The sequence below is a fragment of the Epinephelus moara genome, chromosome 10 (assembly GCF_006386435.1).
Source record: "Epinephelus moara isolate mb chromosome 10, YSFRI_EMoa_1.0, whole genome shotgun sequence".
Taxonomy (NCBI): domain Eukaryota; kingdom Metazoa; phylum Chordata; class Actinopteri; order Perciformes; family Serranidae; genus Epinephelus; species Epinephelus moara.
In genome coordinates this window covers 38692435-38717115 of record NC_065515.1, presented here as the reverse complement: position 1 = coordinate 38717115, position 24681 = coordinate 38692435, and the positions used below count along the sequence as shown (strand labels likewise).

At 41.0% G+C, this 24681-nt stretch overlaps 1 protein-coding gene across 1 annotated transcript in view; it reads right to left on the bottom strand.

Moving 5' to 3' along the window:
* Window positions 1-414: 414 nt before the first annotated feature.
* Window positions 415-24681, bottom strand: part of LOC126396190 (1-phosphatidylinositol 4,5-bisphosphate phosphodiesterase gamma-1-like) — a 37793-nt gene continuing 13526 nt past the window's right edge. The window contains exons 3-32 of the mRNA XM_050054061.1: window positions 24452-24545; window positions 21216-21263; window positions 17850-17934; window positions 17615-17695; window positions 16657-16691; window positions 16173-16245; window positions 15995-16090; window positions 15787-15905; window positions 14480-14565; window positions 14256-14376; window positions 13714-13882; window positions 13254-13373; window positions 13059-13166; window positions 12768-12952; window positions 12044-12244; window positions 11813-11932; window positions 11498-11681; window positions 10768-10845; window positions 9458-9561; window positions 9265-9361; window positions 9111-9177; window positions 8849-9015; window positions 8460-8556; window positions 8150-8374; window positions 6712-6857; window positions 6451-6565; window positions 6169-6330; window positions 5854-5942; window positions 4453-4637; window positions 415-2915 (exon numbers count right to left, since the gene is read on the bottom strand). Of these exons, the coding sequence (XP_049910018.1) occupies window positions 2855-2915; window positions 4453-4637; window positions 5854-5942; window positions 6169-6330; window positions 6451-6565; window positions 6712-6857; window positions 8150-8374; window positions 8460-8556; window positions 8849-9015; window positions 9111-9177; window positions 9265-9361; window positions 9458-9561; window positions 10768-10845; window positions 11498-11681; window positions 11813-11932; window positions 12044-12244; window positions 12768-12952; window positions 13059-13166; window positions 13254-13373; window positions 13714-13882; window positions 14256-14376; window positions 14480-14565; window positions 15787-15905; window positions 15995-16090; window positions 16173-16245; window positions 16657-16691; window positions 17615-17695; window positions 17850-17934; window positions 21216-21263; window positions 24452-24545 (3518 nt within the window). The 3' untranslated portion in view covers window positions 415-2854. The remainder of the gene's footprint in view (window positions 2916-4452; window positions 4638-5853; window positions 5943-6168; window positions 6331-6450; window positions 6566-6711; window positions 6858-8149; window positions 8375-8459; window positions 8557-8848; window positions 9016-9110; window positions 9178-9264; window positions 9362-9457; window positions 9562-10767; window positions 10846-11497; window positions 11682-11812; window positions 11933-12043; window positions 12245-12767; window positions 12953-13058; window positions 13167-13253; window positions 13374-13713; window positions 13883-14255; window positions 14377-14479; window positions 14566-15786; window positions 15906-15994; window positions 16091-16172; window positions 16246-16656; window positions 16692-17614; window positions 17696-17849; window positions 17935-21215; window positions 21264-24451; window positions 24546-24681) is intronic.

Here is a 24681-nt window from a genome sequence, read left to right as displayed (position 1 = left end):
CGTAGGGGGAAAGAGAGGGGTTTATGTCTATGGAGACATTTAAAGGGACACAAATAATTTTTACATAAAATTATCTTCAATCTGAAGTCCATTATCATTATTCTAGTATGTTTTTCCATCTATTGAAACAGGATCTATACCTGCTGGATAAATAAAAGTTATATACAATGAGAAATTAGACAGGAGGATGATGGAAAGGTGGGGTAGCTACAGAGGTGGGGGAGGGGGCGTTATTAGATATGAAGCCATGCAGTGGATCGGATTGAAGCTGCTTTTTGGCAGATCCAGGACCAGCTGAGCCACATCTGTTGATTAGAGCCAGATGATGGGAACTGATCCTGGTCGTGTGGTTCAGATGTGAGGCAAGACGTAAGAGTACTTTGCTTGTTTCCTTTGATAGCCCTTGTTTGTCGTGTGTGTGTGTGTGTGTGTGTGTGTGTGTGTGTGTGTGTATGTGTGTCCCGCTGTCACAAACACACCTGAGCCCCTGTGCAGGTGAGCTCCAGGGGGCACTGTGAGGATTGTGGTCTTCCTCTCTCCCCCGCTCGCTGTTCTTGTGCCTCTTTGAAGGTAGTACAGATATATTTAGAGCCCTTTGAAGAAGTATTAAAAGATCTTCTCTGTGTGGTTTGGTGAGGATTTGTTCGTCCAGTTTGTGCTCTCCCAGTTAGAACGGGAACATTATGTGTCAGGAGCCCATTGCCACCTGGGGTCAGAGTTCATGTGGTCACCCAAATAAAAGGACTTGGTCTTGATTAGGCAGAACAGACTTCAGTCTTTGAATCCCTTTCAACCCATTTCATGAGTAGTGGTCTGAGCCAAACGATTCCTCCTCCAGTTTGTTAGTAGTTTTCCCTTAAAGGGCCACTATTCCAGTTGTAGATAAAGTTTTCTTTTTCTTCGAGTAATTATACTCTACAAAGCGCAACACATCAAAGGCACATACATGATATTAACTTTTTTGCTACATGTGCCCACTGCTCCCTTCTTTTCCATCCAGATAGTTTAATTCCATCCATTTGTGTAACCTGAGTTTTCTTCTCCCTTATATCCTGCTTTTCTTACTAAAGACCAAAACACAGTAAGAGTGAACATGATAAGCTTCAAACTTCAGTTTTTAAGGTGCACTGTAATGCCATCTACACTAAGGTTAAATCAGACCTGATCACAGGACAAAGTCATTGATTTTTTTTTTCTAAGCAGGTTTTTTTTTCTTGTAATCATCATTCTGTTGGACACCTTTAATCTTCTGTTGTACAGAATGTGCTGAAAGTGTCACGTTTAAGCTCTATTGTTGACTTTTGTTGTAGTGGCAGCTGGCCTGCCACACACTTATGATAATCATCTGACATTCACTATATGACATGTCTAAAACTTAACCACACCTACTCATCACGATCAGATCTGCAACTTATGATTATTCTCTCGATTAACTGACAGATTGTTTGGTCGATAAAATGTCATAAAGTAGTCAAAAAGGTCTGTTGAAGGAGCAGTGTGTAGGATTTACTGGCATCTAGCTGTGAGGAGTTTGCAGATTGCAACCAGCTGAAACTTCTCCCATGTGCCAAGCGTGAACTCCCAATCAGGATTCCTCAGTGTTCATTGTTCAAGAGCTTTTTACTGGGAGCCAAATCACCCGCCGAGGTCTCTCCCTCTCCGTAACAAATGATGATGATGATTAAAGCCTGTAAAAACACTGAATAAAGCAGTTTCACGCTACAAATAAGTCTTCAGCATGTTGCAGATGAGCTGCTAGCCCAGCAACTGCTAATCTATGCGCACCTTTTTTTCTCTGATAACTTAAGATCCGGACGTTTAGGAGGTTTTCAACGGTAGCTGAAATGATCCGCAGAGGGTTTTCCTCTCCAAAACAAATGGAAAAGGTCATTTAAACCAGTATAAACACGGAATAAAGACATTTTACATTAAAAATTGGTGTTTCTCCGACAGTCTGACTCATCGCGGTGGGGCTGCTAAATGCGGTGGCTGATGCTAAAACACTTATGGCCCTCTCTAGAGCCAGCGTTTGGTTTGTCTGTTCTGGGCTATTGTAGAAACATGGTGGTGCAACATGACGGACTCCGCACATGAGGATCTGCTCCCTATGTAAATATAAACAGCTCATTCTAAGATAAGAAAAACACAATAATTCTTAGTTTCAGGTGATTATACACCAGAGAAAATATAATTACTATTTTATATTCCATTTATTCCTGTATATCCTCCTAAATCGTAGACACTGGAGTGTTAATATTTCCTGAAGATCAAGGTGGCATCTTCAAATAGCTTGTTCTGTCTGGCCAACAGTCCAAAACACAAAAATTATGAGTTTATGATCACATAACAGAGAAAAAGCAGCTTAAAAATGACTTACATAATTAATCCATTATCAAAATTGTTGCATATTAATATTCTGCTGATCAATTAATCAACTAATTGTTTGAGCTTTAGTTGTCATAGTGACAACATTTAGAAATCTGTCCCTTGACTCTTCCCCTCTCTGTCTACATTGTTTTCCTGAAATCATCAGAAGGAACTCATCTCCAGTTTACTCTTAATGTGTTTCAGTCATGAGTCCATGATTGTTTTTATAGCTTAGTTTTGTGAGGTTTTACTTTTAGTCCATGAGATGCTTCTGTTTGTCACTTTTTGCTCTGCTGTTCAGCTCGGTGCTTTAACGTCTCACATGTTTATCTTGACAGAACATGTTTCTATTTCCAGTTATAAATGGATTGCATGTTGCCACCGCAGAGAGCCTGTTGTCTCCTCAGGCTGATGCTGCACAGCTCTGGTGGCAGCGAGTGTCAGGCACCGTTTGTGTGAGTGTAGCACTCTCTGATGGACGGGAGGATTAGCTGCGCTTCGCTGCCACCTGCTGCCTCAGCTTCTCCCTCCTCTTCTTCTCCATCAGCCTGGGGAAGTGGAAGAAAATTATTACTGTGTGTGTGAAAGCTGCTGCTGTATGTATGGGTGTCTGCTTCCATACAGTGTCATTCCATGCCTGTGTTTGTGGACATTTTTGTTAGTCTTAGGATGAGGAAATTCTTATTTTAAGATGGAAACTCCACAAAGGGCAAGATGGAAAAGCATATGTAAAATAAATGTGACCAAATTTCCAAAGGGTCCACTTATATTCTGCCATATAAAATATATTATTGTATGCATTATATAGAATAAAAACAACTGGAACAAAAAGTTAATCACACATTTCACTCAAAATTAAAGCTGCAGTAGGTAGAAAGCCTGAAAACGGTTGATTTTTGAGTCTCATCTGAGTTAGGTTTCGTTTGTCGCCGCCCTGAGCCCCTCCTACCAGACGAGTACGCAAGTATTTTATCCTACTTGGTTCTATTTCTCCCTCTCTGGGAGCCTCGGCTCTCCCTCACCACGCAGCAGCCTGCCCCATCCCTCCCTCGTGGCCCTGCACATATACCCCTGAGGCTTGGCTCTCCCTCTCTGCGGAGAGCCCTAGGCTCTGCTCCCACGGCCGACCCTCGCGCCCTCCGGCCGGGCCTGGCCCTACCTCACCCTTCCCCTCCCTCCGGAGCTCTGGGGAACTGACTTCTGTCTTCCTTTTTTTGGGTTGTTTAGCTGTGTAGGCAGTTGTAGCCAATGCTGGAATAGCTATTTTACCTGGTGCACTGTTCGCCATTGCCGCTTGCTCTCCCCTTCTGCCGGCGGCACAGGAACGCGCATATGCAGTAGAACAGCCAATAGGAACGCAGTGGTCTGAGCTGACCTTTGATTGGTTGATGCACATCGGCACGATACCGATTCTTTAGAGGCTGAACACACAGCCATGGTGAGGTGCAGAAACCTGTTGTTTGTCTCAGACCACTTGATTTACATTATGCTTAGAGGATATTATAACATTTTTACTCAGTTATACCAAAACAATGTTGCCTACTGGAGCTTTAACTGGTAAATACCCAGAAAAATGACAAATTCATTCATTCCAGCTTCCTAAATATGAATATCTTCTGATTTTTTTGTCCTTTATGATAGTAAATTGAATATCTTTGGGGTTTTAGACTGGTTAGACTGACAGACAAAACAAGATGTTTAAAGATGTCATCTTGGATTCTGGGAACTTGTGATGGGCATTTTTTCCACATTAGCTAACACTATTAAGATCAAATGATTAATCAAGAAAGAAGACTAGTTGCAGCCCAACAAACATATTAAACAAGCTTTTTTTGTCCAACTAACAATCCAAAACACAAAGACACTGAATTTATAATGATATAAAACAGCAAATCACAACTGAGAAATTGGAACCAAACAATAATTGATCTTAATTGTTAATCAGTATTTTCTGTTGGATCGACTTCTCGTTTCAGCACTACAAATAAATAATAAGATAAACTAAAAACATTTGACATTTAAATTATGGCTTCAACGTCTAAACCTTTTTCTTTAGTGTGTGTTTGTGTGTGTGTGATCAGCCACCTGCGGTTTCGCGCCTCCACCAGCTCACTCAGCTGGTCCTGAGCTGCTCTGAGTTCCTCCAGACTCTGCTGGTAGCTGAGATCCCCCGAGCCCGACCTCTCCAGGAGGGAAACCTGGCTGGACAGCTCGCTGGTTCGATCCCGCAGCCGCTGGATGGACATGTATAGGTTTTCATCGTCTTCCTCCTGCAGCCACAGTGAGACAAGGAAAACACCAAGACGTATAAGTTATCATTTAACTTCTCTCTCTCTCTCTACTTCTCTACCTTTGTGACCCAATCCTGATCTCCACCCTAACGCCTAACAGCCTAACAGACTCTGTCTTTGTAGCGCTTGGTTGCTGCCAGCTTTAGCTTAAGCCCTGAACCCTCATGGACTTAACTAACATCACCTGATGGGTGTGTGAGTGCAAGAGGCTGCAAAGGCTTGAAATGGTATAAACAGGAATGGGACGGCACTTTGCGATTTATCAGCTTACATTGACAACACCAAAATACGCAACGTACAATTGTGGGTTTGGGACTTTATATTTTTTACTTTCTTAAAGGCCAAAACACCTAAGGGACCGACTGCCTGATTTGAACATGTTCAAAAGTTTTGCCCCACAGAGTGGACAAGAGGTAACTGTCAAATCATCAGTTTACTTCAGGGTTGTCCAAACCTTTTTTAATGGGGGCCAGATTAGCTCATGTGACAATACCTAGGGGCCAGCTGCCTCTGGAATCATATGGGTAATTAAAAAAAAAGCAACATTTTGTTTTTCAGTGAAAAAGTATTCAACTCTTTGCTGCTCCTGAATGTGGCGTCCTCGCTGTCGACTTTACACTTCTTTGCTGTGGCCATGTCTGATACCTTGCAGGAAATATCTGTTGCTAGGTAATAATTCCTTTGCTTGCTTACCGTCTATCTACGAAAACACATTAGCTCAGCTTGCGTAGTTCCTACTTGGTGCATGTCTACCAACTGTGTGATAGTACTGCCATCGTGAGATACAGAAAAAATGCAAAGTAAACTTGCTCGATTCACCAATATTGTGTGACAGCTCACGTACAGTATATTTTGAGAAATAAGCCAGCGGCCGTTTAACACTGGTCCACAGGCCACGACTGGCCCTCGGGACAGACTTTGGACATGCCTAGTTTACTTGTGTTTGTTAGAACAGCATCATTAATTAATTGTATAATTGTATAATTCTATTAACCATTTATTTGTTCATTTATTGCTTATTTGTTTTTTACCGCTTCTGGGCCTCCCCTGGTAACCCCATGTTTAACTTCACAACGCTATGAATTGTGGGTAATTCCTTCAGACATTCCTCTTTCTCTCTACCCCTCTACATCTCTCTCTCTCTCTCTCTACTTGTGCATAAATACTAATAAATAAATATGAAAACAGTGTCTACCTTTGCATTGACAATCTCTATATGGACCAGAAGTGATGCCAGCTCCAGCTCTTCACTGTAGCTGTTCCTCAGAGTGACACTCCTGTAGCCTGACAACACACAAGACACAACTAAATCAACACACTGTCAAATATTTATCTGTATTCATTTTGTTTTTGCCAAAAAAATAACAAGAAGAATTTAGCTTAGCTTTAGTGCTAGCCTCCTCTCTCAGACCAATAATTGTTTTGGGGTTTTTTTTAGACTTAACCATGGCATTAAATGTAAACCAGGGTTTTGCAGACTCGTCCACTATCAGAGTTATTCCACACTCACCTGTTCGTAGCAGACGGACAGGGAAGGTCGCCTGCGCCAGGAAGTTAGGATCACTGAACATGTCCTCCTCGTAGACAGTGAAGCGTAAAAATGAGAAGGTAGGGTTGTGGATGTCAAACACAAACTGCTTCTGCACCCACACAGGATTCAGACCGTTATCAGCTGGGAGGGTGAGGAGGTCAGGAGGAGGAGACAGTTAGTACACAGCCAGTAAGCATTTTAAGACATGAATGTAAATCAAGATTTCACACCACTGTGAGCACCAGACAGCAGCTGTCTTACCTACAACATCTGTTTTGCACTTGTAGCTGTCATAATCAGCTCCACAGATCTCCACCTCCACAAAGGGACAGACGATGCTGCGGCCATTCTTAGGCAGATGACGGGCTCCCAGCACCTGATCCAGGAACAGTGGCAGTTTGTGCAAAGCAGGAACAGCAATGAACAACAGCATGACTGTCTAATGAAAAATTAATCTCAGGACTAGTTCAGTCCAAGCTAAGGATTTTGTTTTTTATCTTTCTATGGTCGACATGACCTGACCTGTAACTGGATGGTGATTGGCTCCACGTGTAGGGTGTCTTTGTCGAAAGGGTCAAAGGCATCGTCCCTCATGACATCAGGCTGGGGGACGAAGCCACTGCCACCTCCGAGCATGAACAAGGCCTGGTTCAGCTGCATGGGTTTATCTACACACACACACACACACACACACACACAGTTACACAGTTTTTCACCTTGCTGTTGACATCCTCAGTGTTATGAGACTTTGGCCATTACATTTGACAAGTATGTCAGTCAGGGGACTAGAGACTGAACCTTGGTTATTAGAGTTTCTAAACCCGAGACTGACAGGTCCCAAAAAGCCTGACGGGTCAAATTGAGTTCGCAATGAAAATGTGTGCTGATTGGCTGGGTCAGGTAGGGCTCAGGCTGTGTGTTTTTTTTTTTTTTAATAAATAAATAAATAATATTAAAAAGTGAGCACTCTGCACCTAAATTTTTTATCATCTATTTAAAATGGAAATCCATCATATGTAATGGGTATTATATATTGATCGATTGATTGAGGAAAGGAGGGAGCAACCAGGCTCTGTGCCAGGCTCCCTATCCTTACTCCCAGCCGGAGCAGGGAGCTTCTCTGGTGGGGAAATATGAAATGGAGTTGGTGATCCACTGAGCTGGTCCACTTTCTGCTGGAGACACGCGTGGTTTGTGCCACCACACAGCCAATGTCTCCTAGGCATATGTACGCAGAATATGTCGGCTACCAGACAAGATTTTGATATCAGAAGTGCTCTGGTTTCCGTTTGTAGTCTGAGTAGTCAAAGTTTAAAGCAAAAGAGGCACACATTGACCGAAATTCAACCTCTGAACCCATTTAATATGTCTGACAAATTTAGCTCTATGTTCTTTTATTTTTTTTAAATTTCATATGCAGTCATCTGTATATAGAGATTAGCCAAAATGACCAACTCATGGAAGAGGAAGTCTTGGCCTGGCTATCTTCTGGCTACACCTGATCTCCCATAATACCGGCCCTTGATCCTGGAGGCGTTATCGTCGTCAGACAATAGCTTATGAGTTCCAAGATTGCCTTGGATTCATCACTGAACTGGGATGCAGCATGTATTTTGCATGTTAAACTGATAAGGAGATTTCAGTATATTGATCTCTCTCCTTGGTGGCCAATTTATTCCAGGCATTTGAAACTGAATGTAATCTGAGATCTTTGGGTTTAATTTGCTAATCAGACTATATTTCAGTATCTTGAAAAGCATCAGTTGTAAGTAACAACATTCTGTAACTGCAACTTTAAGATACAAAGACAAAATTTCTTGTTAAACTTGATAAGGAAGAAAATATCTTCATAGTATCTTTTATTTATTCAATATTTATTTTATTCAGTTTGATGAATTTGTATCTGAGATGAGAAAAGTAAACTACCTATGTGTGTAAAAAGCCAACTGATTGAACTGACCTGGAGTCTGGAAATTGAGTGCGACCAGCTGGGAGCCACAGTGCCACATGGGCAGCGGGTCGTAGTTGGACGAGTCCAGCCTCTGTCCTCGTGGATAAACTCTGGAAAGCTGACGACGGTTGTACTGCAGGAAGCGTTTCCCTTTGCTGCGCGTTGCAAACTTCTCTGCCTTTGTCTCTGGAAATGACGACATGTCTCGGTAACACGCCCTCTCTGTCCCGATCTCTGGAAGTGGCAGAAAATCAAAATTATATACAGAAACTGTTGAACAGTGAGGAAAGAGAACAAGAAAGCGCAGTTGGGTACTTACTGTCCTCGTTGAAGGGGACAGGTCTGCAGTAGACCACAAGCTCAGACAGCTCCACTGCGATCTTCTTCCTCCTCTCCATTTGCTTCTCCTCCTGCATCTGTTACCATGGAAATAAGCCAACCATATTGTTAAGTCAGAAATGATAATGTAAAAAGTAGTGGTTCCTTTTGAGTGAGCAGCAATGTGGTCACAAAGAAGAGAAAACATTTTTGAAGTTTTAGCATTTGTTCAAAACTTTATTAGAATTCAATATGAAATAAATGTTGCAATCTTAAGGTTCTTTTTTTTAACTAATATTTGAAAGTTTAAGATGTCACATTGCTGCTGTAGTTTTGCTTTCAGGAAAAGAATTCCCCAGATTCAGTTTGTATAACTTTGGTCATACTGACCCGTGCGTCAGCGTTCTGTGTGGCCTCTCTGATCTTGCTGACCCAGCTGGTCACATCCTCCAGACTGTCGGCTGCCACATCCAGGGTCTGAACTGGGTGAGACGTCAGCTGCTGGGAGTGGATCGTGAACACGTAGGGCCGCGAATTCTTCCCATCCTTGTGCACCACTAAACAGAGAGATGATAATTAGCCTAACAAAACCTGATCAGTCACTCTCTACTCGTCTGACTGAATAAACCTCTGTTTGTTTTATGGGACTCACCGACATGACAGGTGGGTACATCGATGAAGCCTTTGAGGAATGTTCCCAGTGGACTGTTCTCTGTAGACTGAGACAACACAAATAAAATAAGAGAAAAAAACTGATTATGATTGGAAGAGTAAATTGAACACCTGACATTTGAGTCTGAACTCACTGCTTCGTCCAGCTCTCTGGTGGGAGAACTGGGAACCTCCTCCACGTAGTTTGCAGGAAACCACAGCTGCTTCTTTCCTCCGTAGTCACCTCGCCACCTAAAAACACAACACAGGTTCAAGACAAGCTGCCCTACTATGTGGTTAACAGACACACAGGAAGTCAAGTTGTAATACTGGGTGGGATTCACTCACCAGCCGCCCTCCTGCTTATCCACATTGAGGATGAGCGCCTGTTTTGGGAAACAGAGCTCGTCTTCCCTCTGAGCTCGATAGTCATACAGAGCTTTGACCGTACACTGAAACACAGCAGCAAAGGATACAGTCTGTCTTCCACAGTGTAGTTTAGGATATGGCCACTAGGGGGCAGCAAAGTCAGAGAGCATAAAATCTAATACATAGAGTCTCTGAGTGTTTTTATTTCCACACTCAGAAACATCCCTGTCGTCCTTCAATATTTACATCTTCAGTTCTGTTCGTCCTTCTGCCTTTAAAGGTATAATATGGAACTTTTCTACATTAGAATGTCTAAAAACAACAGGACATATGTTATGTGAAGTTGTGTACTTAGATCCTCCCTAACGTTTCCAACAATGTTCAAACTCAAAGAAATCTGTAATTTTAATCAAGAACTCAGTCTGTGTCATTTGGTCTCTGTCACCTGTCATGGATGGCAGGGGAGTCATATCCCCTTTGTGCATGTGTCAGGGTTTTGGTTGTCTGCAGGAAGCTGTCAAAAATGGACTTTTTATCCAATTTTAAGCCACATTTTTACAACACACTCTTCAGATCTTAGTCATTTTGAACTACATATTTTAACCAGGTGAAGAATTTTAGTGACTGGATGTCTGGAGCTTAAGTAACCAGAAAAACAAGCTAAGCAAACATTAGTGGCAACATGGCTTCAGGGCCTGCCATCTGAGAAACATTGATTTTTGAAGTGAAACTGCTTTATTCAGTGTTTTACAGGTTTAAATCACCATGTTTGTTTGTTTTAGAGGAAGAGAGCTCAGTGGATAATTCAGCTCCTTGTAAAAACCTTCTGAATGATGAACAAGGAAGCAATCCTAACCTGGAGGAACTGACTGCAATGACGACATTGCTCTGTTTTTTTGTTACTGTTTTGACTGAGAGCAGCAAAATACACATATTTTACCTTAAGTTTCATAATCACAGTCAATCTCAATCAAGTCTCTTAAAGTGGAGACACAAGATTTCCATCCAGTGGTGAAAGTCTTTTCTTCAGTATCAGTAATTTTACTATCAACCCTTTAAATGAGCACATTGCACTCCCAATTCCACTAAAGTTTAAAGTACTGCACATATTTACTGTATGTGTTGTACTGCCACAGGTTGCGTTCTTTATACTGCTGATGATTACAAAAGTCTATCTTTATTAGCTTTAAGGGTTATCGAATCTGCTAATCATTTACTAAATTATATGATGATTGAATAATCATACACTGATTAAACTGCAAGTCCACTGTAAAATCAGTCTCACTTACCCGTGCTGTGGGCATCTTATTGGCCTCCACGTAGAAGTGAGGAGTGCGGACCTCATACAGCGCACCGTAGTCGAGCTCCTGACAAATACATGTCATAAAATTGTTACCTCTACAGTTATTGATGCTGTAAAACTTATAACTGTTGGATTTAATGTTGAAATGTTTCAGAATACATATATGGAGGTGATACAATGGCAACTTTCTAACTAGTCAGAATATTTCTGTGGTGCAAGAAAGACTTATTATCTGCTGTACTGTTCAGATTTCCTTCTTTACAGTCAGCCAGTCATTTCTATTCTCCTCATTCCTCAGTTGTATAAATACATCGGGAAAAAAAAAAAAAAATTCAGAGACATGAAACTTGAATTATGTGAGCCATCACAGTGACAACGATGCATTATTTTAATGTCTTAACATTATTGCATCGAAATTCATTTTAGGGTGCAGACTGATTAGGAAAATCAACAAAATTAATCTACAAAAACTTTAATAATTGATTATTTGTGTATTTTATTTTAAAGATGACATTTTAAGACTGGATGATTGACTGAAAAAGAAACCCCATGAACAGATTAATCAGAACTGAAAGTAATTATAAGTTGCGGCCCCAAAACCAGATTTCATGTCAAGTTCTTGTACAAAAATGAATGGAAACCATCGGCTGCTTTATGAACCTGACAGCAGTAATGCAAACTTGTAGTATGTTATTCTGGAGCTGTGTGGGACTCACTGTGGTGCCCATGCGGTCCAATGTGTCCTCGTTGATGGGGTAGCGGAGCCTCATCTTGCGGTACAGAGGATGTTTCTCATAGTGGCTCACAAGGTCCACCAGACTCTCAAACTCTGCTGAACTGCCCAACATGAAGAGACGGCCTTCTTGCTGGATGCGACAGTGTTTGATCTTCCCCTCCGCTCTGCACACAGATGGAGAGAGAGAGAGAGAGAGAAACTAGACATTAAAACAACTTTCCTTTTGGAGAAACTCTCAGACCAGATGAGTCAATGTTGTATCATGTGACAGTCCCTCAGTGTGTTGGTTCTCTACCTGAAGGAGATGGCATACGAGTTGTGTTCGCTGCGTTTTCGCACCAGGAACGCTCCGTCTCTGGGGACACGCATCAGCATGTGTTCAGCCTGAACACGAGACAGACTGGAGTGGTACCACCTGCAGAACACAACACCATTTCATTCAGTACTTGATGAACTGTTTTCTCTTCTGCGTTCACACAAACCAAAAGAAAAAAGTGTGCCATCTTTGCAGACAGCGGTCACTCACTCTCTGCTCTCGTGTGCGTTGGGCTGAGGCACAGGGTTGCCCAGCCTCATCTCAAACTCGTTGCAGCGCAGAGGCGTGTCTCTGTAGTGGCAGATGAGGCGGTAGAGGCTGTCAAACACCAGGTTGTCAGTCAGGTAGAAGCGGGTGGAGCCGGACTCCTGACGTGAATGGATCCTGCAGTGTTGGACCCGACCAGAGCGCCTGAAAGAGGAGGAACAGGACGGAGTTAGTATGATGATCTCTACTTATCTGTCATAATAATAATAAGAAGAATCTGGCAGGATGGAGACAAGAACGGATTTAAAATTTTAATATTTCTATACTTTGCTCAAGTTTTAAATTGTTGCTTGTAGTGCCTTCACAGAAAAACGTACTTTTTTCCATGCAATAAATTTAAAAAATCAAGTTTATTTTATTTTATGTTTTTCAAAAGTATTGAGTGTATGTTTCTTTTAATCAGATTTTGTGACAAATGATCACATTTCACTTAATCCTTCTTTTCTGTTAATTTCATATTCAGTTCACTTCAGATTGACTTTTCGGACAACTAAATTTGGACAAATGCGATGTCTTCTAAATCTCTTTTTGGCTTTATGATTGGAGCTGTGCTGTTTGCAGCTATGATCACATTGTTTTAAATCTCTAATTTCTTTTTTTATTTTACTGTTTTCTCTTCTCTACTGAAAAACAAAGACAGAGGAGGTAGCTGTGTGGTGTTACCAACCAGAAGGAGAGGGTGTAGTCTCCCACAAACGTCTCACTCTCCCGAACCAGGAAGGTGCCGTCTTTGGCTCCGCCCTCGCAGTACTCCTGCAGGAGCTTCTCAGCCACCTGTCTGCCGTCACGCCCTCCACCCAACTTCCCGTGGAACCAGCGCTCTGCACAGTGCTGATCGTTGTTGTTACACTCCTGACCAGATAAAAAAAACGAGGGATGAACAAAAAAAAAAACATAGCATCATCTTTATGTGATTTATACTTCCTTTTTCCTTATTTATTTATAATCATCTCCCTACGTCTTTTCCTTCATCGTCCTCCTCTTCATCAGCTGTCTGGTAGTGAGACGTTTCCTCTGAGTAGTAAATCTTGTTACTGGTCAGGACAAAATAGTGTGGAGTCCACGTCTGTAAATAACACAAAAAACAGAGTTCAGTAACACTCTACACTACACTGCCTGTATGTGTGATACATGAGCATTTAGACACACGCACGTGGTCGATGGGATCCTCCAGGTAAAGGATGCCGTTCTTCAGAGAGTTGCTGATGTCATTCTCGGAGTAGCTGGCTGATGTCACCTCCTCATAAAGCGTGCCTTCCACCAGTTTCTTGTGCTGTGACACAGTGATGAATATTGAGAGGGAGAATTACTACATGCACACACCGTGTTGTGACTTCAGACCAACTTTCTCTCATCCAACATGTTTTTATGGAAGTCAGAGATCTTGCTCAATGACATAATAATTTGAACATGAGTTAGTAGAGTGTGGGTTAGCTGTAGATCACCTGTATCCTTATTCAGTGCCCAGAGCCTTTTTAAGGACGTAGCCTCAAAAAATGGGTCCTTAAGAGTGCCTGACACCTACACTGAGTCTGCACCTGCTCCCCAAATCACATGCTCCCGCCCTGTGGTTCCCATCATCTACAGAGGTCTGTATGTGTTTGTCTTTGTACCTTGATGAGGATCTTCCTGCGGAGCTGGTACGGTGAGGGAAGCTCCTCTGCGCTGTTATCGACTGGCTTGGTGAGCAGCAGATCTCCAAACACCTTCTTAAAGTGAGTGGCCATGTTCCTCTGTTGGACCACACTGCAGTGGTCCTCAATGGACAAGATCACAGGATACCTGCATGGACACAACAGCAGGAAGGTTAATCTCTAAAAGGAGTAAAGAAATAACCTTTTCCTCTGTAACAAATCTGCAAGTTGCTGTGCTTTCACCTTCTGGTGTTATTGGTTAAATGTGTGCGACCAACCAGGTAATATGAATGGCAATATATTGTTAACTCTGATATAGTTATGTGCCGGCATTGGTCCAAAACCCAGTAAACACTTTGCTATACTATAAAAACCCTCTCCAAACATGGCTAATACATCATTTTAACTGTTTCACTACACTACACTGTACAGACAGACTGAATAATGATATATCAATAAAAAAATCAAAACACAGTTCAACTTTCCATCAGCAGGGCTGATGTTCCTCTTAATCTACTCACTCTGATGTGACGAAGGCGTGTTCTTTGATGGTGTGCAGCACATCCAGGAATTTGATCTTGGAGGTTAACGTGTGACCGTGGTAGATGATGGGCAGGTCGTCAGGTCCGTCCCAGCAGTCCACTGAGATCAGAAACCACAGATTTAGTGGAAGCCCAGAGGACTGCTACTTAAAGCTAACGTTTAATTTTCTTCTGAGTTCAAATCAAAAGTTGGAGACTCTTACGTTCAATGCAGCGGCAGCCCATCCTGAGGCAGCGGGCGTAGGCTTCTAGAGATGATTCACTGGAAAACTGGTCACCTGTCAGGTAGCTGAGAGAACAAGAACATGTAGACAAGTTCACGAGAGCAGTGGTGATCACAAAAATTAAAAATGCCATTAGAGGAAATAAGATTATTTGCATTCTAACTGAGAGTTAGGTTTTCATCTCATTTCATACTGTATTTCATCATTTCAGTCAATAAAATGTTTTTGTTTTGTTTTTAAAAGGAAATGCAACATGCAATTTATTATGAAATAAAACTGAAAAAAAAAAACCCAGCAAATCATCACATCTGAAAAGGCAGACTCAACGATTATTTGGCTTTTTTAAAATAAATGGTTTAAAATGATCAGTCGATTCAGTTTGTTCTTTTCTTATTGATCGGTAAACTGATTCATCAGTACTTTCAATAAAAACTGATGTTGTTTGGTTTAAAGATGGTAAACAGGGGAAAATGCTAGACTTGTCGGTATCAGGAAGGAAAAAGTGGTATCAGTATCTCTAATAAGTATATGAGGCTGCTACATACAGCTATCTTTTATTGGCTGCAATGTTTAAGCTAACTGCTCATCAAACCATGTGTCATATCTATTTCTAATAATGTTAAATGCACATGTAAAACATGCAATTAAGACAAAGTTTCTATTTCAGCTGCTAGTTCTTGAACTAGACTAGGCTGAACACTAAAACTAAGCTAGGCTGAGCTTGCTGCTGCAGACGCTCCGTCCCTGCCAAACGCTCTGTTTCTGTCCTCACGGTGTGCCGGTGTCGGACTGATTAATTGGTGCTAGTTGTTTACATTATTGTGGCGTATTCATCATAAATACAGTTCATCTGATGCTCGTTCTGTTTTTGTTTTTCACCGTTTCATCACTACTACAAATGCAACTGAAGCCAGTATCTCACTATCACTATCCTCATTCATATTTTAAGAAGCTACGAATTCTATTCAGCCACAACATAAGCCTGAAAAGCTTGAAATCAGAACGGAAGTTCAGAGAGTTGTTGCATAGAGATGATACACCGTATCATCTAGTTGCATTGGTGTGAACCGGCAGGTTGTTAGAATGTTGCAGAACAGCGCATTGCAAGTAGTTGGCAAATAAGGTGGCAAATGAGCAGATTTTCCAAAATGTGGTGTGTTTAAGTCACTAGTATCTCCCTACAGCTCCTTTAAATACAACTATAAGATCTTCTTGTAGAGTTTGTGGAACCCTGAGACAAGATATGAACCTTTAGGCACATTTAAGACACAAATGTTGAGACCTACGTGTTGTGTGAAGAGGAGATCCAGTACTGAGACAGCGGCCTTTTCATGTCATCAGCAACAACAGGGGAGAGTCGAGGGTCACATACAGAGTTCTCTTTGGAGAATAGGAACGTCAGGAACTAGAAACATAACGTAACACATTCACACTGTGAGGCAGGAAATAAAAGGACAAACTGCACAGTTTATTTCAGCTGTGTCTGCGTTTCACCTCATCAAGTTGTAGCATGGGTTCAGACTGCGGTCCGCCCCTCATGTACCCCGTAAGGAACTCTCTGACACGACTCAGATCTGACGCCCAGGACTCCTGAGATGAGCCAGACAAAGAAGTCAGCACAGAGCTGTTTAAGATAGCATTTTCTGTGTGTGGCGCTAAATGTGCTCAATACCTTCTGGTCCATCTGTAAAAACTTCTGGAAGTCGTAGAGGGAGATCTGACAAAGCTCTGGTCTGTCAACATTCCTACAAGCACAACATTTTTCAAGATGTCAGACAGCAGAGGAGTGAAAGTTAAAGAAAAGTTCAACTGAAAGAGAGGTCACACATGATACATAAACATACAAATACCTGTCTGGCAGCTAAGCTCATTACTCTACCTAGGCCAGGTCTAATTACGCCACTTTTAAGGTTAATGTTCCATAACGTTTAGAAAATGTTCACATTCGGCCAAGGAAAAAAAAAAACACAAAACATTAAAATGGCTTAAACACATGGAAATGTTTTACTTAACAGAGAGCCAAACCTCCCTTAAGGCACTGATAAGTTAAGTGTTATTTAAAGGTAAAGGGACAACAGTGAGGGACGTGAGAACAAGGGAGCGGACACTGAGGAAGAGGAGGTGGTGGAGGTGAAGGCGGAGGTGGAGGAACTCACCGCAAAGGGAAGGAGAGCTCCAGCTGCTCAATAATCTGGGAACAAAAGGGGAGGAGCCAGGTGACAGACAGGTGGGAAGGAGCCAGGTGAAGCATAAACAGTAAAGTGAGCGTGGTGTGGTGCGAGTGCAGAAGTACTCAAATACAGTACTGAAGTGACTCTGATGAGCACAAACTTTACTTTTTTTTTTTGTTTATATTTCTATCTGATGGCCGATGTTACTGGCTGTGCTGCAGGTTCAGACTGTACAATAAACATTAGACAAGATGCTAAAGTATTGCTGGTGTATTGTGTATCTCCAAAATAAATTTTGAAAAAAGGCATGTTGTTGCAACTCGATGCCACAATAGAATATAGAGTTTTACAGAATTTTTATATCTGATAGATCTTAGCATCTATAATAATAATATCAGCAGACTCTTGAGACTTGCTTGAGTTGCGTAAATCCTGCAGTGAACACCAAGTCTGCATCCTTTTTTGTCAAACTTACATTATTATAGCTCTGTGATGCAGTTTAACTGCAGATTGTGTTGCACTGTTGAGTCTGCTCTGCAAAGCAAATGCAAGCTCAACAGAAATTGTTGTTGATGTTCACTGTGCGCAGTTAGACAACTTTCAGGTATTTCATTAAGTCGGTCTTTTGATTTTGATTTCCTATGAAACATAGATGGAAAGCAATGGCTGCCTAAAATGGTTGGGAGATACATTTGGAAATCAAAACTTACAAAGCATGTATTTAAAAAATGCCAAGCAAAATAAAACTTGCAGCAACACTGGTAAATGATGCTTAAACTCTGCCTGGAATAATCTTCCAAATAAGCATTTTTACTGTGATATTGTAATGGAGTATTCTTTCATGGTGATACAGCTGCTTTTATTTCAGTAAAGGATTTAAGTACTTCTTCCATGACTGTGTGAGTTTGTATGATTGTGTGCAAAACCCAAAACCGATACTCACACTCTTCTGTGCGTCAAACATCAGCGTTCTGTAGAGCTGTGAGAAATTGGGGTAGGACAGGTCGCTCCTGGCCTCCACCTCCTGTGTAAACAGGAAGGATGAGGGTTAGACAGCAGACAAAGCTGTGAAGACTGAACATCCAGGATAGGACATTCAAAGAGGCAGAGGAGCTGCAGGTAAGAGACATTAAAATTACAAATTGATCAGACTCATCAGACTTATATTCTGCTCTGACCTGCAGCTTGTCTTTAAGAAAGCGCATGTTGGGGACTCTGTAGTTGACCTGAGGCAGCAGAGCTTTTACATCCTTCACTGTGATGCTGGAAAAGAAACAAGAGAGAGAGAAGACATAAACATTAAAGGGCCAGGAGATGGCGCTGTATGGTTTGAAGAACTAATGTCACTGTTTGGATTTTACATTTTCAGGCTGAAAATGAAAACTATATTACATGTACAAAATATTCTTTTTTTTTTCCCAAAACAATATTCCTACTAAGCTGTTTACATGGCTGATGAAAATGAATATCCCACTAATAATCCTGTTTACATGCAGCCGTGCATACTATGATAAATGTGCCCTAACATGTCATTATCACCTCAAAATTTAGAAAAGTGGAACAGCTGGAGCCCCTTGTGCCATTTTGTTTCTTTACATCAAAAGCACATGCATCTCTGCACCTGCCTTGAAAACTGTTGGTGAGTTGGTTTATTGACAACTCCTAGGACAATGCATAGAACGAAACGTAAACATGCAAGAGGTAGGGCTGTACCCAAATATTCGGATATGCGAATATTCGTTTCTATTTACTTTTTTTTTTTTCCCCTACATATTTTTTTTGGTGCTAATTGTAGTCTTTTTGTTGTTGGTAAATGTAGGTTATCAATAAAAATCAAAACTTTTAAATTGCATTGTTAAAAATGCGAAAATATAGTATAACCTACCAACTGAGCTTGTGCGCACGGCAAGCTTGAGCGCATCCGTCTGAGGCTGTGGATCAATGCCAAGTTTTACCACTTTATCACTATTCCCTCTAACTTGTAGCTGTTTTTTCGTTATCTTTTGAATTTAATGTGAATTATGGAACTGTTTTTGTGAACGTTTGTTTCCCCCGTTTTGTACAATAAATTATTGTTTAAAGTTTCAACAAGTTTCTTTTGGAGTGCGTGACACAAGTGTGTTTTGAAAACGACCGCGCTCTGTCACCTGCTCAACGCATCAGTTCCTTCGGATGCCATGACAGTAATAGCCAATAATGTCAAAATATCATTTACAGACCGATTTAACAGATGATCACTGCTGCCCGACCCGCAGGTCCATTTGCGGGTCCCGCGGGTTACGGGTCGACCCGTGCATCACTACTCAGCTCAGTCTATAAGGCTGTACACACAACAGTAAGGCTATAGACATTATATTCTATTCAGGCCGGCAGAACCAGCAGCGCATCGGCTCTACAGTGCACGGCACTGCTGATTAACCATTTTATTGCAGCACAGAGTGTCTGCCAGCAACCAATTACTTGCAGAGGCTTCCTACAACTTGTTTCAACGGTTCCGATTTCATCAGAAGACAAATTAAACTGGATGACTAGCCAATGTGAAAATCAAAAGAAAGCATAGAATAATGTACTGAAGGAGACTCTTGTGCCATCACATTTTTTTTTGGTTTGAGAGCAAAGATACGCAATACAATTAGGTCCGAAAAAACCCCGGCTGGGTTGTCAGCGATCCCGGCAGACCATCCTGTCTTAGGCTCGATACACTCAAAACCTTTAAAAATTGAATAGGCGCCTAACTAAAACAAAATGTTTATTGCAGAATTATGACTAGAAAACTTGACACACAGTGCTGAGCTGCATCCTAATTTCATTTTCATGTTCCCAGCTTTCGGGTGACATGTACCACTTCTATGTGACATATATTGTTGACCTGCTATCTCCCCTGTAAAAGATCCCCTGTTCCCTTCGAAAAATGACAAAAAAGACAAAAATGGGTTTATGTGGGTCTCAGTGGGTTAATACTGTAATCTCATCATTAAGTCCATTTAGTAGCTGTCCTGGAGCTTTTGATCATGTCATACACTCCTCTTCAGCAGATGTTGTTTCTGCAGCTGTTGGAATAATAGATGCTCAAATCTGATGGCTTAAAAGTGTAGCTGTTTCTAAGGTAAAAGAAACAAACTTTTAAGCTTGACTTTTAAGCCAACACTGAGTCCTTCAATCCAGGACGCCCTGAACTTTTAATTTTTGGCGCAAATACCAATTGCTGATCATCTATGAGCTAAATTGGCAAATACGGTTGTCATAGTACCTAGTGTAGCAGTGTTGTAGGTGAGTTTGACTGTATTGGGTATTTTATCATGGGGCAGAGTAACCTAAGCTATGAATGCTGTGTGACTGTACCATATCAAGTAAAGAACCACAAAAACTCAATCTAGTTGGTTTCTTATTCTGTCAACAACATGCCTTTACTGAGTCCGTTCAATCAACACAGCAGAACAAAGAACTCCCAAAGAGCAATGCAACAAGTACCCTACAGTAAGTGTAGAGTGACCTCTGAAATACGCAATGTAATCTGTCTCAGTCAGTGTGTGTGTGGCATGGGGCAGGCATGAGGACACCACTCACTGCAGTGGGAGTTCACTTGAAGTAAGGTATTAGCAAAACCAGTCACTAATCCGCCCCCCCATCACGATCGGCCACTAGGAGGCATTAGTCCTGATCTACCAATCACTTATTTTTACTGAATATCGGCTGATAACAATTGGCAGCTGCTTGATCTTGTCATCCCTACTCAAAAAAGTTAAAGTAAAAGTAGAAAAAAGTATGTAATTCAATATTTACAACTCCACAACAGCTGGGTAAAGTCCATCTGCTATAACAGTGACATGGAGCTTGTGGTGAGATTGTTTTGGTTTTTATCAATAAAAGTGTATATTTGCACAGGAGTTGTTGCAGCTGCTTCTGTGAGGTTGCTGATGTCTTTACCTGGACATCGCCTTTTTTTTTCTAGGACAAACAGCAGATGGATTATCGCTTTCACTGATTAGCAAAACACATGCAACTTTCAGCCATTAGTAACAGAGTGAGGAAGGATGTGAGAAAAGCAGATAGAAACAGAATCCAAGTCAATACACTCAGAGAATCGTTGGGGTCAATGACCGCCATCACTGCCAGGTCTGATTCATCTCTCCACCCGCTTCCCTCTGTCTAGCTACTGTTACTGTTACTATTTTCACAGGAGACAGGAAGTTGCCCTCTCCCAGCCCATCGCATCACTTCCTGCTTCCTTATCAGGCGATGGCAGGCTGTTTGTCCTGGAGCGGCTTCCACCCAAACAGAAGCCCGGACTTATTAATGTGAGCACGAGAGCGAAACGGACAGAGAAAGTGTGTGTGATGTGTGGAGCCTCGGGGTGTGGATGTGTGTGGAGGTAAAGGTCGGCGCACACTCCTGACACGGGTGCAACATGCTCTTTGATGACATCTGGATCTCGTTTCACCTCCACATTCCACCTGCTGCGACAGACTGGCCAATAAGCATCCATCACAGGCTGCTGTGAAAGCTCTGATTGGGTGTTGACATGTTTGTGGCGAGTCACCCACCTGCCCTCGTGGTTCCTGTCCATGACCTCAAACTGTTTCCTTAGCCACCTACAGAGGGAGGGATGGAGAGAGAAAATATGAGAGTGAAAGAACAATTATGACAAGAACCAAATGGTCCGACTGAAATTAAAAATAGAAGTCACACACATTTAAAAAACAACAACAAAAAAACGTGTGATCACTGAAAGCTGAAATTCATTAATCTGCTGGAAACTGAGATTAAAATACACTCTTGCAAAGAAAGAATAGATGTTTCTGTTTGTTCTGACTTGTGTACGTATTTGGTCAAATATGTATTTACCAAACAGAAGAATGTTGAGCATTATTCATTTTTCAACAGTGCTAGCGCCCCCTACATTAACATTCTCAAGTGGGTGTCAATTTTTGGGTTTCAGCACAACATATGCAGTTTATCATAATGGTGGCAGATTAACCCCATGAAATTCTAATTCTAATTCTAGCTGCTAACCGCTGAATTTGACTGTCCCAAGATGACTTAATCAGATATTGATCCCAGGTTGGCTCCATGAATAGGTTGACAATGGGTCGCAAATATGCACTTGCTAGCTACATACATGTAGGGCTAGGTAATATGGCCTATAAATAATATCACAATATTTTTTGGCTGTATCGCGATACACAATATATATGTTGATATATTAAAATCTTCTCTGAACTACTGTAAACTGCTATAATGCTTACTACTAAATAAACTACTGTTATAATCAAGTTAGATAACTTAATGTGATAATAAAGCTAAATAAAGTACAGTTATAATAAAGTTAAATAAAGTAAATAAGTATTTTGAAGCATCCGGCTCATCTGCAGCAGAAGTGCTGATGTTATGCTGTGAACCTGAAGCTTTCGCTCAACAGGTAGATGTTGGCAGTTAGCAAAAAGTTAAACAGTCAAAGTGGTGCTGTTAAACGTGCAGATTTATTCACTATAAACAGGAAACAAACAAATAGCTCCTCAGTTCATACATTAATAATATTTGCAAGTCACAGTGGTGCTCTATGGTTGCAAAATGTGACTATATGGTCGAGGCCTGGAGCCCTGCAGAAACATTTTATACATCCCACATGAAACAAGCTGTTATGCATTGAGCATAATCAATAGTTTGCATTTTCCCAAGCAAAGAGTCAGCATCCTCACCAGCTGTAGGAGACATGTAAATAAAGAAACAGCATTGTTTTTTTACTGCTGTGTAGTGTTGTCACGATACTGGAATTTCTAGCTCCAACACAATTTTTTTAAAATATAGATATTTAACTCTTTTTCAATACCACGGGGAAAAAATACTAACAATGGGAGCATAAAATTTGAATTTTCAATTTAAAGATAAATATATCAAGGCTTTTCTTTTCTTGATTAGTAGCACAAAATAGAAGAATAACTGTAATAAATATTAACAATAAGAGAGAGAGAGAGAAAGCTGGACAGCTGGTACCAGTGTAGAGTATCGTAGAAAAGGATTACTGAAACCACGTCAAATATTTAGAATCAATATGTACTGATTAATCAATATTTTTGACAATACAACTGCAGTGTATTACCATACACCGTACAGTGTTATTTCTGTAATGATGAACATTGCAATGTCACTGGTATTTCAGCCTCATGCCTACCATTCACTAGAAGATGTTGCAATGACGAAAATCTGACACCCACTAACATCTATAGACAAACTTAGTTTTAGTCACACACTGTAAGATTTTGCAAAGACGGGGGATCTTGCAGGATCACTATTTACAAGACTACAACTACATTCCTTTTGTGAATATTTCCCATCCCGCTCCTGATGGAAAATGTTACACCAGACTCCCTTTAAGAGATATGATAAAACAATTCCAATTGTTTACAAAGACACATACTCTAGAAACACAAGGTAAGAGGTGTCGTATGTAATTAGTATTCATTTTAGCTCACCACCAGCCTACATTGGTTAGCTGCTATAGTTTAGTGGGAGGACACTGTGGGAATGAGAGGTGAACCATTTCAAAAATTAAGATTTCTCACTAAAATAAGTGGTGGTTCATCAATCAGATACACACCCAACACCAACTCTTGTTCACTCCACAGCTCTACCAGTTTCTCCTTTTATTCTACAGTCCAAGAGAACTGAGACATGTTCACGTTCTTGTGCCCCTCCATGTTTACTGTCTACCCACTTTGCTGCTTCCTGTTTGGTGCTGAAGAGAGTGCAGCTAAACTTCAGTATTTGCATGAAACAATACTAAAAACTAATGATAATATTAAACAAATCTGACTTTGTCAGAATGGCAAGACGAGAAAAAGACCGACATAAGACAACTTTGCCCGAGCTTGACGACCATTTCACACTAAACGATCAAGATTACGGTAGCGTGCATCAACTGAGGTAAGACTCTCATGATTTTATTGCGACATTGGAAATTTGAGACAATTATATCGCTAAAAAAGTCATTTGGCGTAAGACTGGAATACCTTAAATATTGAGCTTACACACTTTGTATATTTTCTAATGGTCTGTTTCCACATTTTATATTAAAAAGAGTCTTTTAGGATGAGAATAACCATGGAAAAACAAAATGGATAAATAGTTCATATTTCCTGACACAAAAAGTGAGGAGAATGTCTAACTTTAAGCAACAAGTTGTGGGTCAATACAGAAGAGTCTGTACTTGTCAGACCCAGTGAAAGCTGATGAATCTACAGTTTACACAACTGTCACACACAGACAAAATTAGCTATTTCATTTCCTCTGACCGCCTCCAAACATATACCGCTCACATTATGTCCACAACCTCCCTCTGTTCTCCTGCTCGCACCACAGAAGCCAAAACTGCCTCCGCACATTCATCTGGAGTAAATATTTTCATCCCAACACAAATATTTGTCCTCTCCTCCAACCAGCACCTCCTTTTCCCCTCCAGGTCGCTCCTTCTCTTGATGCAACTAGATATCACTTTATTACACATACAGGACATGTAGGACAAGTTGAAGGATTTATTAATACACAAATAAATAGTTAAGTAATGCTTAAAGGAAATTACTTTTACCAAAGCTGTTGCCAATTAATTTTCTGTGGATCAATTACTCAAATAATTTAATAATTGTTTCAGTACTGGGAGCACGCTGTAAACTACTTTAAAGCCTGGACGGGGTGGGTGTCTGACACTCAACAGATAAAATATTCAGTGATATATTCCTTTAAATCATGACTACATACAACAGTCATACACACCGACACACACCTGTCTATCTGTTGTGGTGCAGGTGCTCTCTGAGTGTCAATCATCAGCCAGTTGAGACCAGTGATCCACATGTTGACTTCCTCCTCGCTGAAGGCTGCAAAGACACAAAGACAGAAGAGAAAGAAAAGTGTAACAGTGTCTGACTTTGGCGAGTCCTAATTCTAAAAATGTCAGATTGCAAATTTAGGAAACAAGCAGCTAAAATAAATGTTTATTTAAAAGCTTCTTTA